The 18,384-nt window shown below is 45.7% G+C and overlaps 5 protein-coding genes across 5 annotated transcripts; 3 read left to right on the top strand and 2 right to left on the bottom strand.

Annotated features, from left to right (window-relative positions):
- Positions 1-671: 671 nt before the first annotated feature.
- Positions 672-1,412, bottom strand: GLAREA_01852 (uncharacterized protein; the record flags this gene model as incomplete). Its single annotated transcript, XM_008089068.1, has 1 exon — positions 672-1,412. The coding sequence occupies one exon, from the start codon at positions 1,410-1,412 to the stop codon at positions 672-674; it is 741 nt and encodes a 246-aa protein (XP_008087259.1).
- A 1,894-nt stretch (positions 1,413-3,306) lies between these two features.
- Positions 3,307-3,901, top strand: GLAREA_01851 (uncharacterized protein; the record flags this gene model as incomplete). Its single annotated transcript, XM_008089067.1, has 2 exons — positions 3,307-3,413; positions 3,463-3,901. 2 exons carry the CDS (start codon positions 3,307-3,309, stop codon positions 3,899-3,901), a joined length of 546 nt encoding a protein of 181 aa, XP_008087258.1.
- A 1,717-nt stretch (positions 3,902-5,618) lies between these two features.
- On the bottom strand, positions 5,619-6,957 carry GLAREA_01850 (uncharacterized protein; the record flags this gene model as incomplete). Its single annotated transcript, XM_008089066.1, has 3 exons — positions 5,619-6,251; positions 6,302-6,841; positions 6,907-6,957. 3 exons carry the CDS (start codon positions 6,955-6,957, stop codon positions 5,619-5,621), a joined length of 1,224 nt encoding a protein of 407 aa, XP_008087257.1.
- Positions 6,958-9,576: 2,619 nt separating this feature from the next.
- Positions 9,577-10,408, top strand: GLAREA_01849 (HLH, helix-loop-helix DNA-binding protein; the record flags this gene model as incomplete). Its single annotated transcript, XM_008089065.1, has 2 exons — positions 9,577-10,042; positions 10,095-10,408. 2 exons carry the CDS (start codon positions 9,577-9,579, stop codon positions 10,406-10,408), a joined length of 780 nt encoding a protein of 259 aa, XP_008087256.1.
- Positions 10,409-11,514: 1,106 nt separating this feature from the next.
- Positions 11,515-17,488, top strand: GLAREA_01848 (ABC transporter transmembrane region; the record flags this gene model as incomplete). The annotated part of the gene is made up of 12 exons (XM_008089064.1): positions 11,515-11,826; positions 11,913-13,004; positions 13,121-14,543; positions 14,605-14,691; positions 14,786-14,946; positions 15,029-15,096; positions 15,144-15,179; positions 15,517-15,538; positions 15,593-15,927; positions 15,978-16,606; positions 16,769-16,835; positions 17,155-17,488. 12 exons carry the CDS (start codon positions 11,515-11,517, stop codon positions 17,486-17,488), a joined length of 4,566 nt encoding a protein of 1,521 aa, XP_008087255.1.
- Between the last annotated feature and the right edge of the window lie 896 nt (positions 17,489-18,384).

The raw sequence follows: 18,384 nt of genomic DNA, 5'->3' as shown, positions 1-18,384 counted from the left end.
AGAAGAATGTGGGAAACAAGTGTTCATTAGTTTGGTTTGGTTGGTTTCATGAAAATCATCGTAACTTCCACACAACACATAGTATCTTCATGAAGCACTTCCTGGTCGAAATATACGTTTGGAGGCTAGTGTTTCTTTCTAAAGTACAAGAGAATATTATATTCTTCCATTCATGTACTTTGACTGGTGAGGACTCGGTTTGATGGACATTCGAAGTTCATGTTGAAGTTCATGTAGCAGAGGCTTGAAGTAAAGTCTATGACAATGTTTCGTTGTGGTTATACATTGAAGAAGCGTAGATGTTTTCGGGCAGTAGATATTTATGAAGGGATAAGCATAATGAGTTTGCTCTTCACTTATCGCAGTGTAATCATGACAATGCGGTCCTTGCGTTCCTTTAGTGTGAGACTACGACCTCTGCCCACTCTTCGTCATCACATCCTCCACTCCTTTTTGAACACGTATGCTTGGGACCTCTCAAACCGCTGATTCTTTCTCTTCGTAGAGAGCTCGCAATATTCCACAGACACCACCAATACGATGTAAATGGTCTACAAGTTGACACATGTCTTTTGATATCACAAATAAGTTGGACTCTTGTTCTTTATATTCTATTTATGCAACAGAACTAGCATCCTCTTTGTCCATCCACATATCTCGTTGCTTTTTACCTAGAGTAACTGACCCTTCTCCATATGAACAAGCACAAAAAAGTGCAACAAAACAGTCAACTCAAAATCCAACCCCCCACCTCTCCTAATCTCTAAAATATTCTCTCCACCCGCAGCACTTTTCCGCGTCATCGCCGCGAATTGGTACTCCGGCCCCCTTGGAACATGTACGAAGCCCGATTTCGGCACAAAAGGAAGTTGTCCACACCACCACAGTCGATATATCGGTTCTGAAGAGATCTCCCACGAGAAATTATGTGTTATAGCTGCTCTACCCGGAACCGTGATGATCGGAATTGGTGAAACGATGCCGGTGAGTAAGACAGTGCTACTGCGGGTTAACGGCCACCAGGTCGAGTTAGGATCGTGAGGTGAGGAGACACATGTTGTAGCTGCTGGTTCGGTCTTACTCTTCTTAGGATTGGTGGATAGTCGCGCGGCTGCGATGGCGGGAAGATTGGGGTCATTAGCTGGGAACACTTGGATGTCGCCTAGCTTGGTGGAATCTGACACGAGCTCGATGCGGTATATGGGGGTGGGATCGATTGTTAGAGAAACGTGATAGCTCGTTGGAGAATCACGGACGACCGTGAAATAGTCTACCTGGCCATCCTTAACTGAGCACGTGTTTATTGTGCCTGCGATTCGGTTGGTTGTAGTTTGAATACTAGTAGGTGTGGACTTTTCTTCAGAATCGTGCTTTTCTGAGTAAGGTGGTAGTTCTGATGGGTTGTGTGACATGTTGAGTTGTGATGTTGGTATTGAGTAGGTCTTGAAAAATATATTTTTGAGTTGATTCGTGCAAATGGATTGAGTGCTTGATGATGTGTTGAAAATGTATGCATTTCTAAGTGTTTTATAGCAATAGATCCAGTTACGAAAAACACAAGATATCTAGGTGATCTTCTTTAATTCTTCTCGGTGAGAAGCTACCTCACTCAACTATTGACTCAGCCATAGAAGGAGGCTGTGGGAGCTCGAAGTGCCTTGCCTCGAGGAAGTTGGAGGAACAACGTTTCAGCGGCAAACCTTCGATTGCGTTGTCGAACTACCCACCATTGAATTCAAACACATGTGCAAACCTTCCATCTGGGAGATAGCCGCTTATAATCCTGTTGGGTCATACCCGGCCCTTTTCGAATGTTGCTTTCATAATACCAACATTCGCTTAATTTGCACGTTGTGTTACAACACTTTCCATTGGTTAGACCAGCAACTTCAAGAATCCTACCAACAGCTTCAGAAATCCTACGAGATAATCGATAAAGGTTATCGCTTGCTGACCTCTTGGCTCGCCGCCCCTTTTGTGCTTACAGCATACCTCGCTTAATTTCCACGTTGTTTTACACTAGGCCGTGATTGGGTTGAAGTGCGTATATCTTGTACAAACTCAAGAGAGCATAATCAGAGGATTGTCTCTCTGCTGAAACTCTCGTGCTCTCGGGGACTGCTAGAGAATTTCTAAGGACCATCCCCCTGACGCCTTTACACTGCTGCGGTGTCTCACACGCGGCGGATCCTGAAAGATCATCGCTGAAAACCACTCTGTAGGTTAACTTTATGATACAATCTGGCTAATCTGTGCGAGAATTTACCGCTGATTTCATGTAATTCCATGATAATCATACAATCGAGTAGGTGCTATAGGAGAGATGACATAACAAGGATTCTAGGAAATACAGTAATACAATGCTCACCACAGGTCTGGGCGATTATTGATGCTTAATCAGCGTCTTTTACTATCAGTTGGTCCTCGTCTCTCGGTAAATTTTAATATCTACGTCTTACAAATTTACTACCTACTACATCTGGATTCTGAGGGAAGGAAGGCTATCTGCCCAGACTACTCTTTGGGGGAATATGGTTGTAGGCATTTTTGGAATAAGCAATATAACACAAATGTATTGGCTGTATGCTTCTATGCAGGGATGACTCTTGAAGAGGTGAGGTACCCTACAGTATGAAGGCTGTTCCGTGTAAAGAGGCTGGAGTCAAAACCGCGTGCTTAGCTTTCACAGATATTCTCGTGGACGGTCCGTCAACCCGTGAGTTTGTTCATGTACCTAGCCACCAGGACCTCATCCATTTCACTCTTACCACGAGCCCAAGCAAAGATGATGATTCCAGACGCTCTATTCTATGTGGAATGGATACCATTATGAAATATTCCTTGTAAGAAAAGTATTTTTACAATTTGTCGTCAGGAATATGCTGCTCAATAGGTACATGGGCACATGCTCTGGGACTTCTGATAGCTGTCATAGGAGCTTTTGTGCCTCTGACTCTCTGGATCCGCTCTACTGAAGGAACTCACTTGCCATGGGACTTATTTTGGTAGAGCATTAGGATTATGATCCAAAATCCGAGTTCATCATGAGCCTCTTTGAGGCGGAGAGGAAGTCACAATGGATATGGATTGAGAACGTAACGGTCCTCTTGATGAACAAAATGTACGAGAAGTAACAAGTTACCAACATATAAGATGGCGCTGAGCAGACTCATTTGAATAGAATCATCAGCATCAACAGTATCAACAACAATTACAACATCTACACACAAACAACAAGTTCTACCAATTTTCTTCCAAGTCTCTAGTCAGCAAATCACTTCTCTCTACCCACCTCAAACTATCATCATGCGTCTCAACGTTGCAATGCTCTTCGCTCTTGCGACCACCACACTCGTCGCCGCCAAGCCAGTCGACGAGCCAGTCAAATGGAACGACAGAGACATGGAAGCACTGTAAGCACCCAACATGCACTTAAGAACTCAGAAAACTAACATAACCCAGCTACAAAATCGGTGCAGTCGGCTGTGCCGTCGGCGCCTTCATTTGCAACAAAAACGGACAAGTCCTCGGACAAGACGTCTTCCTCGGTACCGCATACTGCTGTGCAGGCATGGCAGCCGCCGTGACAGCTTCTCAGGGCCCTCGCTTCAAGGAGTCAATTGCGGCTGTCGGTGCTAAGGCCAAGGTTGGCAAGGACGGTATAGTTGCTGGTGGAAAGTATGCTGTTAAATGTGTCAAACATGTGTGCAAGGTTGTGGCCAAGAAGGCTACAGGTGGGAAGAGATCGATTGATGGGTCTACCTTCCAGGGTGAGGTTCATGTTCCGTCTGAGGATGGGTATATCGTTGCGAGATTTGTGGAGGTGGAGGAGCGCGAGTATGCTGAGGATGATGCGCTTCTTCCTCAGATGGATAAGAGTGGTAAGAAACATCAAGAGTAGGGTGTCTTTGGGATTTAAGAACTTGAGGTGAACGGTGTTTGGGATGCATTTGTTATGGGGCTGGAGCGAGCATTGGGCTGGAGTAAGGAGAGGGCATTGAGATATGGTTTTGATTTTGGGTTTCGGGTTTTAACTTTAGTCACTCGTTTGAATTGGTGTATATAGAGATAGGTCTGGACAGCATCATAGGAGTTAGTAGGAGAGCCTGAATCAATTTATTCCGACAAACATAACTTTTCTTGAGCAAATACATCTGAAAACGCATTATGCATGTTCTAAGAGACTGTGATCACAACACAATCTATTCTTGCACTTCGTGATTTACATAAGCTTCTCTTAACCGAGAGATATTTTATGTCAACAACTCTCCAGAAATCACTTTCATATTCGTTTATGTTGTACAACTTAACGAGTTGCCTACATTATAACTTGGAAAATGAGTGAATAAATCTATAAATCGACCCAAAGCCGATCCCGTTCAACTGATTTGACAAAGGCTGGGGACCAAAACACTGAAGTGACCATTCGACAATAATGTAAGCGAATCTTCACGTTACGTCAAAACTAATTACTTTTCAACTATATTAAATTAATATTAATTTATGTAAAGAGGTACATGATAAACAATCTTGTCTGAACCCGAAAGGATAAATGAGAAAGAAAATGATACCTTCCCAACAAGCTCGTGACTAAAATAAGCGAATGAATAGGGGGAGATGCGGGGACTTTGAAAGATAGTTAGCACACCATGAAAGTATTCCCTTACTATATAATTCAACGTCAGGTACAACAGTACATCGCTATACTTCATGAACACACATCGAAAAACGAGATTAATTCTCAATCTCAATACCCTTGTACCCAATACCGCCAGACAGAGTCTTATCCAACCTTCAACCCTTACCCGCGGCGCGACCCCTAAAACCACATGAAATTTCCATCCCTCAGAGCTTCACTATCATAAAAACCACAACAACCCTCACAATGTCAACCTCCAACTACACCCCCTTCCCCTCCTCCCTCCCTTCAGCCCAGCCATCCACTAACCCCCACTTCCTCCCCATCATCCGTGCATTCCTCCCTATCCCATCACACAAAAAGACACTAAGACGCTCGCGAATCTAGCTCTTCACACAGGAATTAGCGTGTTTGCTTGATCGCGGGTGTTGTGAGTTTGTGAGTTCCTCTTACACTGGCTTAGGGGGAGGGCTAATGGGGTAGTGCGCTCCTTCTGAATTGGATATTGGATTTTAGGGTTTCGGGGTTGGTTACGTTGGTTTTGGAGGTGTAGAGGCTTGGGGTGGTGTGGTTTGTTTTCGAGGAGGAAGAGGTATGTGGACGTGGAGCGAGATGGGAGGAATAAGACGAGAGGCCGTGATGGCTCAGAGGTTTGAGTTGTGGATCTGGGGGATGTGAGGGTTTGTGGACGTCTTTTCCATGAAGTCGTCTGGAGCGAGGACATTTGATTACTGCTTTTTTCCAGCGAAAATACCCTCTTGTTTGTTAGATTTGGAAGATACCTTTGAATTTCTGTATCCGGTAGTTACATTAAAATTATATTGAGGTCACGCAGACAGGCAAAGGAGCAAGAAAAGGAATGATAGGGTTTCTGAGTGAGAAGGACGAGAGTATCCACCGCGAACAGCGCGCTGAGAAAGAGTCATGGCAGAATATCGCTGTTCCATTTTTCAAGCAGACAGACTTGATCTCGTACAACCTACGAGATATACACCTTCTTCAATTCCTCGACATCAAACACATCACCCGTCCTCAAATCTTTGACCCTACCCGGCGCCAACCCAGCTTTCCTACTATACTCCTCCAAACGTCCCGTCCCGTACACCCTCCGATTTGGCAACAGAACCAAATCACTTTCCACATGACTCGATGTGTGATGTGCCCATGGTACATTCCTAGCTAGGTCATTGACTTCCGTAGAACAAATTGGGCAGATGGAGGTTGTGATGCTTGAGTGTGAAGTGGGCGAGATGGAGGAGGAAAGATGTGACGAGTGACACGAAGGAGTTTTCAGTGCCGATAAACCGGCTGAGAGGGCGATATGTAAGAGTGGTGCGGAGGGGAGGGAGAGGAGCAAATTATGAGTTTCCATAAACTTGTTTGCAAGGGTCGTCCATCTCTGGGGGCTGTATAGCTGTGTATATATCTCCGCTCGAGTGCCCGGTGGAAAGGCAAGAAGACCGCATGCTTGAGAGACCTCCTTCGGATAGGTTTCTTTATAAGGAATGAGGAACTTTTTGGCATGCGTTATTGCCTCAATTAGTTTAGCGGGATCTTGTGTTCTAACTAATTCGATATACTGTTGGAATCGGAGCATAAATTCGAAGTTACTCTGTTGCACTAGTTAGCACTTGTATATATGCTGGGTTGATTCGAGCTTACCTCCATCTTTCTCAAATCCTTCTTGTTTTCAGAACACCAACTCAAAGCTTCATTGACCCTCCCACACCTCAAGCTTTCCCTGATTTTGCTCATCTTGAGGAATGTCTCAACATCCACTAGTTCCTCTATACCTCTCTCCTTCGACAGCACAGATGCACTCTCCTTGTACCCGTTTCTCAACATATAATCGACCAGTAAACGGTCCAGTCTCGTTCGACTCCATTGCTCGTATTTGACATCTTCATAACTCTGCATACCATATAGTTCGGCCAAGTGCTTTATGCGACTCGCAGATTGTTGCTGCAGTCTAGCTTCTTCCTCTTGACATTCTGTGAGTTTACGTTTCAACCCTCTCATGCGAGCCAGCATTGAATCAACATTCTTCAGGACTTCATCTGGAGAGGAGTTGGCGTCTAATGAGGAATTGGCTAACTCGCGAAATGAGGTTTTGACAGCGCTACTGTGGAGTTCGACACTACGTTGGGCGACTTTGAAGTTCTTGCGGAGAAGCTCGAATGGGAGACGGAGGAGGGGTTGATCCTATAATGGAGATTAGTTGAGCTCCTGGCACAGGAAATGACCTGTCAAGAAGGTGCTCAGCATACAAGAATCAGGTGTGTTTCTGGGTTCAGCTTTGAAGGCTTGTGATCTGCCATTTCGACTGTCGTGATAGATGTTGCGGAGGTTTGTCTGCGATATCCTGATGCGGTGTCTAACGAGGGTCGAGCTCCAAGAGAGGTGATATTCACAGTCTGAACTACTAATATTAACCCATCCGGCTCACAAGTATACTGAATCAGATGTGGATTACCAAGTACGACGTCTCAAACGCTCGGGTTAAGTGATGTTTACAAAAAGTTGGGTACTTGGGTGAAGTCGTTTTCAAGCTGTCTCGGACGAGCTCGGGCTTGAGGTACGAAAGTTACAATCGTTATCGCGACGTCAGTACGGTGGACTGCAAACGCCATGTGCTCAACTTTTTCAACGGGGATGAACACGATATTATTTCAACTCATATGGTAAAATGTCATATAGGTAGTATATGAATTGCAATTAAGACGTTTCGCCTATTTCGATATGGACAAGATTAAATGTGCTCACCTATGCTTAACCAAAATTTCAGTTGGCATATTAAGGTTGGTTAGAGTTACTCCTATTATGGTGTACAAGGTGAACTGAGTCGAAACCTTAATCGTTTGGCAATAAAGATTATTCTGAATTGTACGATATTTACAGAAGTTTAGAAAAAGAAGCCACAGAATACCGCACCATTCTGGCTTAAGTTCTGTGGTGTCGCTGCAGATTGTCGTCCAAGTAGATAATACTGGTTTCTTGGACCAGGTGTAGTAGCTCACTGAGACTGCAGTAGAGGGAATAGTCGTGAGGCTATGGGGAAAAACTAACCGTCTCTTAAGAAGATTACTATGCTACAAGACTTTGATTATAAGAAGTTACACTACTGTTAGCTTATACGGACTTCTTTCACATGTCTATTGTCCGAACTTCAGAAAATCACCCAGGAAAGAGACCGGCTAAACGAGTAGAGATGCATCGGCTGCTGCCCACCAAAGTCGACCTGGAGTAGGAGAGGATTAAAAGCAACTTTGAGGTATGGTAGAAGATTGCAACAATGCAATGATCCTTATAGGAATCAACAAACGAAGGTGTTGTACCTCAGCGACGAAGTGTTTCCCTCTGCCCCTCTTCCCAGCCTTTCGAGAATCGTAGTAGCTCGGAGGCAGGAATAAGATTTCCCCGGTCCGCTAATCACACCCTCATTTAACCGAACGAATCACCATGCCTGATGACCAAGAGGTGGCTTCCACATCAGGCAAGCGTGTTTTCGGCCACACCACAGTCAAAACTCAACACCTGACCACTTCACGTGTTCCCCTCCTCTTTTCCTTTCTGATATCGACCAAAAAACCGACGATTGTAGACCAGATATTGACCTTGCGTTCAACAAGAGGGTGTTCTCTGTGTCTCATCACTGCATCCTTCATCATACTGATATTCTCTTCCATCCTGGTTTGCACAAGCCTCGTCCACCAATTCGCTTCTACCTTTTCGAGCAGGTGATCAGCTCGTGATCCCAAGTCAGCAGACTTCCGTCCATCGCAACCATCAATAATACAAGGAGATTCGCATCGACCATCAGACCAAATTGTCATATTTGATGCTCGACTAGATCTTCTGTTTCGACAGCCGTCAAAAGGGAGCTGCAATCAACCTTTTCTGCGCGTTGTGGACATATCTTTGTCGCGTCGCATTCGCAATAGTAGGAAAGTCGGGAGGTCAAGATAACAAGACGTGCAAGGTATGTTCGATGCCTAACTGCTTTCCTCTACCCCCCAGCCCCAGATTCGCTTGCGCCGTACTCATATCCACCCACCACATACTATCATGTCACCAATTCCACAACTCGTGGAACAGTGAGATTATACTTTTGGTTCGTGAGTGATGGGCGTAAGAGCGCATCTCCAACGGCATACGGTTTCACGCGACATATGATTTAGGTCACTCTTGCTCATCGTCCAACGGCCGGACTTCACCGCGTCTGTCGTTGGGCGAATGCCAGTGCGCGTCAACCTCTTGTCACCGGATCGCAAACACAGAGTTGCTCTGCTACTGCTTCTTCCCTTTTTGTTACCACGACGTCGCCGTCGCGCTGAACATCTTGATTTCATTTGTACTGCACTCCGGCGCTCTCCTGCGGCCGTTTGAATGCCTGATATCCGGGAGGTCAACGACCTTTCCTGCTCCAGAGGAAGTTGCCTGTTTTGCGCCAGATGTCGTCAAGACCTTCCTTGTTCTTACAGACAGCTCGCTGAGGATGGGCTGCGTGTTTGTTAGAGCAGCAGCAAGTGCTTGCAATCCAGTTTCGCCGTCTCATCCACTGTCAATATCCAGTTGCTGTGTGCTACATCAACTGCAATGACACGTGCTAACCTTGTAGGTATCACTCTAAGAAGCACAGAAACGTTCGTTTCGAGAACTCGTGGGTGAACTACTGCATCAGAGCGTTTCGAGAACATTGGTCAGTCGAATCAGCACTATTTGTCGTGTAGTCTAGGATCAAAGGACTTTTGATCGTAGTACCTGTACAAAGCTCGGCCGAACACGTCACTTACTGCTCCGAACAGTCTTCAGATTAGGCTCAGCATTAAATCTACCAGCCTACCCCTTCGAGGTCATCTGCGCCTCGTGGAGCCCTATCAGTCGATACATACGAATCGTACCCCAGCGCGTCACGAACTATACACATATCTTCCAAGATGGCTGACATGACAATCAACGAGTCAGGCTTGCAGGAAATTGCCAATGCCATGCGACAGGATGCAATTATGGAAGGACACAACAACATGCAGCACAAACGAAAGCGCGACTCGGAATCAGCTGATGACACGAGACGCAAGCGTGTGTCCCCCAACTCTGGAGAAACTTTACAGGATTTTAGTGATCTTCACCACCAAGGTGACCAGAATGGATCCTCCGAGCATGCCTCTGCAACAGCTGCCGCGGCACTTCAAGGAATCTATCCTTCCATGAGCATTCCTCAACCCACCGAAGTAACTTTCGCTACCCAAGGCTCTGACTCTGATCGCAATCCTGATGCTTCTTTCATGAACGATAGTCAAGCAGGAGAAAGCTTTATGGAGCAATCTCAACCTGTACGCGCGCCCAAGCCTGCTGTGGGATCCGATGAATGGCACAAAGTGCGGAAAGACAATCACAAAGAAGGTAAATTATCAGCCCATTTAACATGTCAATAGTGATGCTAAGCAAACTGCAGTGGAACGTCGCCGCAGAGAAACCATCAACGAAGGCATTAATGAACTTGCCAAGATTGTACCTGGATGTGAGAAGAACAAGGGTTCTATTCTTCAACGTGCAGTGTCTTTTATAACACAGCTCAAAGAAAACGAGACCCAAAATATCGAAAAGTGGACGTTGGAGAAGCTTCTAACAGAGCAAGCCATTGCGGAGCTTAGTGCCAGCAACGATAAGCTCAAGAGCGAATGCGAGCGTGCCTGGAGGGAAGTGGAAACCTGGAAAAAGACTTGCCAGCTTGCGGGAATAGATCCAAAGAAGGAGCTTGAGAACTAGAGTTTTCATCTGGCTCGATGGGCGGTTGCTCACACTGCAACCATGCGGTGTTTACGACTTCGATAAAGATGATACCCACAACGATTGACGATTTCGTCTGTCGATGATCCTTCTTGTATGGACTTTGCCTTCATTATTGATTCTAATTGGAGATGTACAGTGAAAATGTCGATAGATACAGCATACCAGCTGCCTTCTTTCGTTTGACGTATTTCGTACAGAAAAGAGGGAGGATTTTTGTGATGATGACCAGAACGCTAGACCGAAACGTCGGAGGCTTTTTCTGAATGGACCTGGCGTATTTTTATGGATTTTTTAACAAATGAATTGTGCCTCTATTTAATCCTAATGTGTATTGTGACCTGTGCTTTGATCGAGCTCTTGTTGAGTGAAAAGCTGAACGATGATTATACCATGATTATTCGGAGAATATGATAAGGTGTCTGAGGCGATCGTTTCTAATCGATTATAGGCCGGAGTGATAATTTCAATAGTGTTTATAAACAAATCTACGGATTTGGGGCTGAAAGTCAACGATAGAGGAGGCTGAAAGAAGCTTGAGCTATGACACCGAGGCTCTCCAATCATTTGGACAGGATTTGACAAGATCGTCATACAGCTGCTTTCTACATTGGCGGAGCCGTTGACAATACGTTAGATTAAATCTGTACGACTAAAAGATACACATGATGGGGAAAATAAGGCGATAAATGACCTTTGATTATAAGGGGGGTTAGAATCTAGACATGAATATGCCACTCCCCGCATAACCGTTTGTACAGGGGTAAGCTCACGGCTTTGTCATGAACTGGAGGCGGTGGGAGAAGCTACCTAGTTCACCGGCAGGCTGGCGCCGACTCGACATTCTCCACCACTGACGCGCATTGTGTTCGGGTTTACATAGTCGACACGAGAAAATATATTTCATCTGGTCGATAGATACATTCCATCTGAAGTTTTGTATTTCGTATTCTTCCTAATACCCTATAATTAGCCCCCCGATCCAAACAAAAGCCTCGGTATCACCATATCGCCTCGCAAACAATATTGTGGAGAAATTATAATATCACAGACTTCTCGGGCTTAAGATCACGAAGCCATCCGCCATGGGCGGCGCCGCTCAGAAACCTCTTTATAGCACAGGATCCTTTACTGGTTTCCACCGCGAATCGATAAGCAAGCTGGGAGCAGGTTATCTATCCGCGGAGCCACATACCAGACAGCCATTATGTGCAAATGCAGAGGGATGGGGTCCGTTGAGTAAATACAGATATGACTTCACGCCATGTTTTATGGATGTGTGGGTTGCGACTGTTGCGGCATTTGGTGTTATAGGAGGTGCGGTTGCGATCTGGTGGCTGCTGAAAAAGAAACAGAGCTTTGTTGTGGAAAAGAACTGGCATTTCTGGAGTAAACAGGTCAGTTATTTCCGAGCATCATGATGTAGAGGCTGTGAGAGATGTGGCAAAGTTAAGGATGTGTCGCTAACTCATGGTGACACCAGGCGCTGATTATTGCAATTGCCCTCTCGGTGGCGGTTCAATTCGGATTCCAAGTCATTAACTATCCTGATGTTTGGGCGGAAGATTTTCGAGCCTGGGCTAGCATACTTACAATTGTGTCTCTCGGATCCATATTTACCATCCAATGGCTCGAACATAACCGATTGCGAAATCCTAATGGAGTAGTGTTATTCTACTGGCTTCTTCTACTCATTGCGCTCAGCGTCAAACTACGAAGTTTGATTTCGCAGAAGTTATATCAAGAAAATGAGGGATATTTTATTGCATACTGTGTTGCCTACGGACTTTCATGGGTTGAGTTCGGTTTGGAATGGCTTGTTCCGAAGAAGAAGAGCGAATACCAGGCTTTGGAGGACGATGACGAATGCCCGGTTGAATATGCTACGGTCTTTTCAATCCTTACATTTGGTTGGATGACACCTATGATGAGATATGGATACAGCAAATATTTGACCGAGGAGGATTTATGGAATCTTGCGAAGAGAGATACAACGAAGGCTACATCCGAAACCTTCAGCGAGTCTTGGGCACATGAGGTGGAACAAAAGAAGAATCCTTCATTGTGGATGGCTCTTTTCAGGTCATTTTCCGGGCCATATTTTAGAGGAGCTCTTTTCAAAATCGTTTCCGATACTTCTGCTTTCATCCAGCCCCAACTTTTGAGACTCCTCATCACTTTCGTGGACTCATATCGTCCAGGTAAAACACCGCAACCGGTCATCAGAGGAGCTGCTATTGCTTTGGGTATGGCTGCTGTGTCGATCACCCAGACAATTGCTTTGCATCAGTACTTCCAGCGTGCCTTTGAAACTGGAATGAGAATTAAGACAGCACTGACAGCAGCCATCTATTCGAAATCACTGAAGCTCTCCAACGAAGGAAGAGCAGCAAAGTCAACTGGTGACATTGTCAATTATATGGCTGTTGATACACAACGTCTCCAGGATCTGTGTCAATATGGTCAGCAACTGTGGTCTGCACCATTCCAGATTGTCCTTTGTATGGCAAGTTTATATCAGCTCGTTGGCTGGTCTATGATGGCAGGCGTGGGAGCTATGGTTTTGATGATACCTGTCAATGGATTTATTGCTCGTTTCATGAAGACTCTGCAGAAAGAACAAATGAAAAACAAGGCATGTCGATATTCCGAGAAAATGTTGTTTTGAAATTGACACTAATTTACCTATAGGACTCGAGAACCAGGCTCATTGCAGAGATTGTCAACAACATGAAGAGCATCAAATTGTACGCATGGGGAAGCGCATTTATGTCTAAGCTCAACTATGTTCGAAACGACCAAGAATTGAAGACTCTCCGAAAGATTGGAGCTGCTCAAGCTATTGCGAATTTCACATGGTCCACCACGCCATTCTTGGTCTCATGTTCTACATTTGCTGTTTTCGTTCTCACGAAAGACACGCCTCTCACTACAGATATTGTTTTCCCAGCTTTGACTCTTTTCAACATGTTGACCTTCCCGTTGGCCATCTTACCAATGGTCATCACTTCCATCATCGAGGCTTCTGTTGCGGTAGGACGTCTAACGTCATTCTTTACCGCTGAGGAGCTCCAGCCTGACGCTGTGGTTGTTCGAGGCGCAGTTGAGGAGAACGGGGAAGAGGCTATTTCTATTAGAGACGGTACCTTTTCATGGGATAGACATCAGGAACGAACAGCATTGGAAAACATAGACTTCACTGCGAACAAAGGCGAGCTTTCTTGCATTGTAGGACGAGTTGGTGCAGGCAAGTCATCATTCCTACAATCACTTCTCGGAGATCTATGGAAAGTCCGAGGAGAGGTTATTGTTCATGGGGCTACCGCATACGTGGCTCAACAAGCTTGGGTGATGAATGCTAGTGTCAAGGAGAACATAGTGTTTGGTCATCGATGGGATGCTAACTTTTACGACAAAACAATCAAGGCTTGTGCTTTGACAGAGGACTTTGCTCAATTACCTGATGGAGATGAGACTGAAGTGGGAGAACGTGGTATCTCGTTGAGTGGAGGGCAAAAGGCACGATTAACGCTGGCAAGAGCTGTTTATGCTAGAGCTGATATCTACCTCCTTGACGACGTCCTATCCGCAGTTGATCAACACGTTGGAAGACATTTAATTGACAATGTTCTTGGACCGAATGGGCTTTTGTCTGGAAAGACAAGAATTCTCGCCACCAATTCCATTCCGGTCTTAATGGAGGCTGACTTCATTTGCTTGATTCGAGACGGGAAGATCATTGAGCGTGGAACATATGATCAACTTATGGCAATGAAGGGTGATATCGCAAACCTTGTTAAGACTGCTGGAACAGGAGACAACTCCAGTGAAGAAGTGTCAAGTAGTTCTTCGACTATCACCAGCGCCAGCGTCGAAGAGGATAGTCAGGAAAAAGCCGAGGAAATGGAAGAAGCTCAGGAAGGACTCGCTTCATTGCAGTCAATCAGACCTGGAGGATCGGGAGTGAAGAAACGCAAGGGGAGCTCTGCGACCCTGAGAAGAGCAAGTACGGCTAGTTTCAAGGGTCCGCGAGGCAAACTCCGCGATGAAGAGGAAAACCCAAAATCAAAACAAACCAAAGAGCATTCCGAACAAGGAAGGGTCAAGTGGAACGGTAAGCAACACGCTCATTTTGGTACTGTTAGAGACCAAAATCCCTTGCTAACGTTTGATAGTGTATGCCGAATACGCTAAAACAAGCAATATATATGCCGTCTTAATCTACGGCTTGATGTTAGTCGGCGCGCAAACAGCGCAAATAGGTACGCATTTTCTTGCATTTCCGAGATCTCGCAGCTGCGAGTCATTGTCAAGCTGCCAGATACTAGTGCCCTCCAGATACTGATTTTCTTGCAGGTGGAAGCGTGTGGCTTAAAAACTGGTCTGAGGTCAACGGCAAGGCTGGGAAGAATCCACAAGTCGGCAAGTACCTGGGAATATATTTTGCTCTTGGTATTGGTTCATCGGGTCTTGTTGTAGTGCAGACCCTGATCCTCTGGATATTCTGTTCGATCGAGGTAAGTAGCCGATGGCAACGGCGTCGTGCATTCTGCAAACGCGCTTGCAATTGCGCGGAAGCTAATTTGCATGTTCCGGCAGGCATCAAGGAAGCTTCACGAGAGAATGGCTTTCGCAATCTTCAGATCTCCTATGAGCTTTTTTGAGACGTGAGTAGTCATGTCTATATCTTTTCATCTTTCTAATTGCGCAACAGAACTCCCGCCGGCCGGATTTTGAATCGCTTCTCTAGGTATGTCAGACTCCGATTTTTCAGGTTATATCTCCGATGGTATGGGATTGTTAAACTCTAGATCGCCTAATCTTGTGCTGCGCTGCATTCCTTTTTCTGGGAACCGATCAAGTGCGGTGAGAGGCAGCCAGCCCAGTTTCAGGCGTTTTAGTGGTGGAGGCCAATCATTGCATAGTGCACGGCGGGAGAACTAGTGTCTCTTCACCCTGTAATGCAACGCTACAAAGCTCCATGTTTGTGGTTGTATCCCTACACCCAGATGACGAAGATAATTTTGTGTAGTCATGTATACCGAGGCTAGTTGACGCTGTTTTACTGACGTGAATCTAATTTGTAGTGATATTTACCGTGTCGACGAGGTCAGTTGAGCCCCTAATCCACACGCATATGCACAGACTGACTGACCATTGCAGGTGCTCGCCAGGACCTTCAATATGCTATTCGTTAATAGTGCTCGCGCGATGTTCACGCTTGCAGTTGTCTCAATTACCACCCCCGCATTTATCGCCCTCATCATTCCACTATCAGGTGTATACTATTGGGTCCAGCGTTACTACTTGCGGACGTCTCGGGAACTAAAACGCCTCGACTCTGTCAGTCGAAGCCCAATCTATGCCCATTTCCAAGAATCTCTCGGTGGCATCACCACAATTCGGGCATACCGACAGCAGTTACGTTTTGCCATGGAAAATGAGTGGCGGGTTGATGCAAACCTTCGTGCATACTTTCCTTCTATCAATGCAAACAGGTAAGTTCCTCACACCATCTTGTGTACAAGTGTGGCTGACCGTATCGGAGATGGCTCGCTGTGCGACTTGAATTCCTTGGCTCCATCATTATCTTTAGTGCCGCCGGATTCGCCATTATATCGGTTTCTACGGGCAGTGGTCTGTCCGCTGGTCTGGTTGGACTAGCCATGTCATATGCCCTTCAAATTACCCAATCCTTGAACTGGATCGTTCGTCAAACTGTCGAGGTTGAAACTAATATCGTGTCAGTGGAACGAGTTCTGGAATATGCACGACTGCCGAGCGAAGCACCCGAAGTCATCCACAGAAACCGGCCACCAATCAGTTGGCCAGCTAATGGTGCCGTTGAGTTCAAAAACTATAGCACGAGATATCGTGAAGGATTAGACCCGGTACTCAAAAACATCAACCTGGATATTAAACCTCATGAGAAGATTGGTGTTGTCGGAAGAACTGGAGCAGGAAAGTCGTCTTTGACGCTATCCCTGTTCCGCATTATTGAGCCGACGGAGGGGAATGTAAACATTGATTCGCTCAACACCTCTAGCATTGGTCTGCTTGACCTCAGACGGAGGTTGGCGATCATTCCACAGGATGCGGCTCTGTTTGAAGGCACCATTAGGGATAATCTAGACCCCGGTCATGTTCATGACGATACAGAACTATGGAGTGTTCTAGGTAAGCTTTCCATCCATGCTGAATTCACGATATTTCGGAGTGCATCTGTGTTGGTGGGATGGAGATGGTTCCGTAGCACCTCCGTGAGACGTGAAAGATCATATCTTGCAGGCGGCGATGTGATCATGCAAAAGAAGAAACCCAATGCTAACACTCCAACAGAACACGCCAGGCTAAAGGATCACATTGCGACTATGGATGGTGGATTGGAAGCCAAGATACATGAAGGGTTCGTTACTCCAGCTTCCATTTTCCATGCGTCATTTTCACGTTTCCCTTTCCTCCGCCTCACTTTTGAATCTGTATCACCCTCCATTTGCTTGCCAGCACATCTGTCCTACCGTCACATAACTATATACCACATGCGCTCTTCCCTTGAATTATTCCTGCTCCGTCTCCCCGATCCCTTCTAATCATTTCCTCCGAATCTCACAAGCGGAATTCTCACCCCCTTCAAATCACATCCCGCTGTTCTCCGCACTCCGCCTTATGTTCTCGCCCGACGATATAATCTCACCAAACATCGCACACGCTAACATATCACACAGCGGATCCAACCTCTCACAAGGACAACGCCAACTCGTCTCCCTCGCTCGTGCCCTTCTCACACCATCCAACATCCTGGTCCTCGACGAAGCCACAGCAGCTGTGGACGTTGAAACAGACGCCCTTCTCCAGACTACCCTGCGCAGTCCACTATTCGCGAAACGCACCATCATCACGATCGCTCATCGCATCAATACCATCTTAGACAGTGATCGTATCGTGGTACTAGAGCAAGGACGGGTGGCGGAGTTCGCGAGCCCAAAGGATTTGATGGAAACGAAGGGGTTATTCTATAAGTTGGTTAAGGAGGCGGGGTTGGAGGGGAATGTGAGGTAAATCCGCGAGGATTGAGGGAGAAGCGTGACACATTGTATATTTTATTGTTGGATATACAAAAAGCGTAAGCCTCCTTTTTTTTCAAATGAAGAAAGGGTTATCCAGAAATGAATCCGAAGGGATGATGGTGAATGGCGTGCGTGGTGTTTTGTGGTTGTGGAGTTTTTAGAAAACTTTAAATATTAAATGTAAAGACTAAATTGCATCGTTATCTGTGTGAATCCGTTTCTTTGGTCTTTCGAGGCATGTAGCTTCTGTGGTGTACTTGGTTATAAATGAGGTGAAGAAGAGGTAAGGAGGTTAGTTGAGGAGAGCCGTGTCTGATTAATGTCAATATGTGACGTGGGGTTTGTATCTTGAAAATGGCGAGAGGTGGGAATATCAGAGGTAAATATGGGAGTGTCTGGTTGACCGTTGATGCTCTTCAGTCTATGACTCTACCATGAGATTGCGGTATCTTAATATTTTTGTTCAGTTGAGGTTCATTCTGATGACTTCGTAGCTATGTGAAGTAATGATATATCTACCTGTAAGAAACTCACTACTTCAGTCTTTCATCCAAGCACATAATTCCGTGAAGTCGTTATACCTGTGACGAGACATCAAACCAAACACTCCTTTAAACATCGAACAGCTAAGCAACTCTCTTTTTTTCTCTATGCAAGGAGGGTCTGACTTATAAACCTGGCTGGGTATTCTAAACCCAAAACCCAGTCTACCCTCTCCACCACCCTCCTCGTCTACCACCCACTCCCCCCTCATCCCCCAATGCGGCTCACTCTCTCCCCATTCAAAATCGGAGACGAGAAAACCCCGCCCAAAACGCACGTAAAATCACTATATCTGACATACATACACACATCCACACACATTACACACGTAAAAGCCCCCAAAAG

Source organism: Glarea lozoyensis (genome assembly GCF_000409485.1).
Source record: "Glarea lozoyensis ATCC 20868 chromosome Unknown GLAREA7, whole genome shotgun sequence".
Classification (NCBI taxonomy): Eukaryota; Fungi; Ascomycota; class Leotiomycetes; order Helotiales; family Helotiaceae; genus Glarea; species Glarea lozoyensis.
This window is presented reverse-complemented; position numbering and strand designations above follow the sequence as displayed.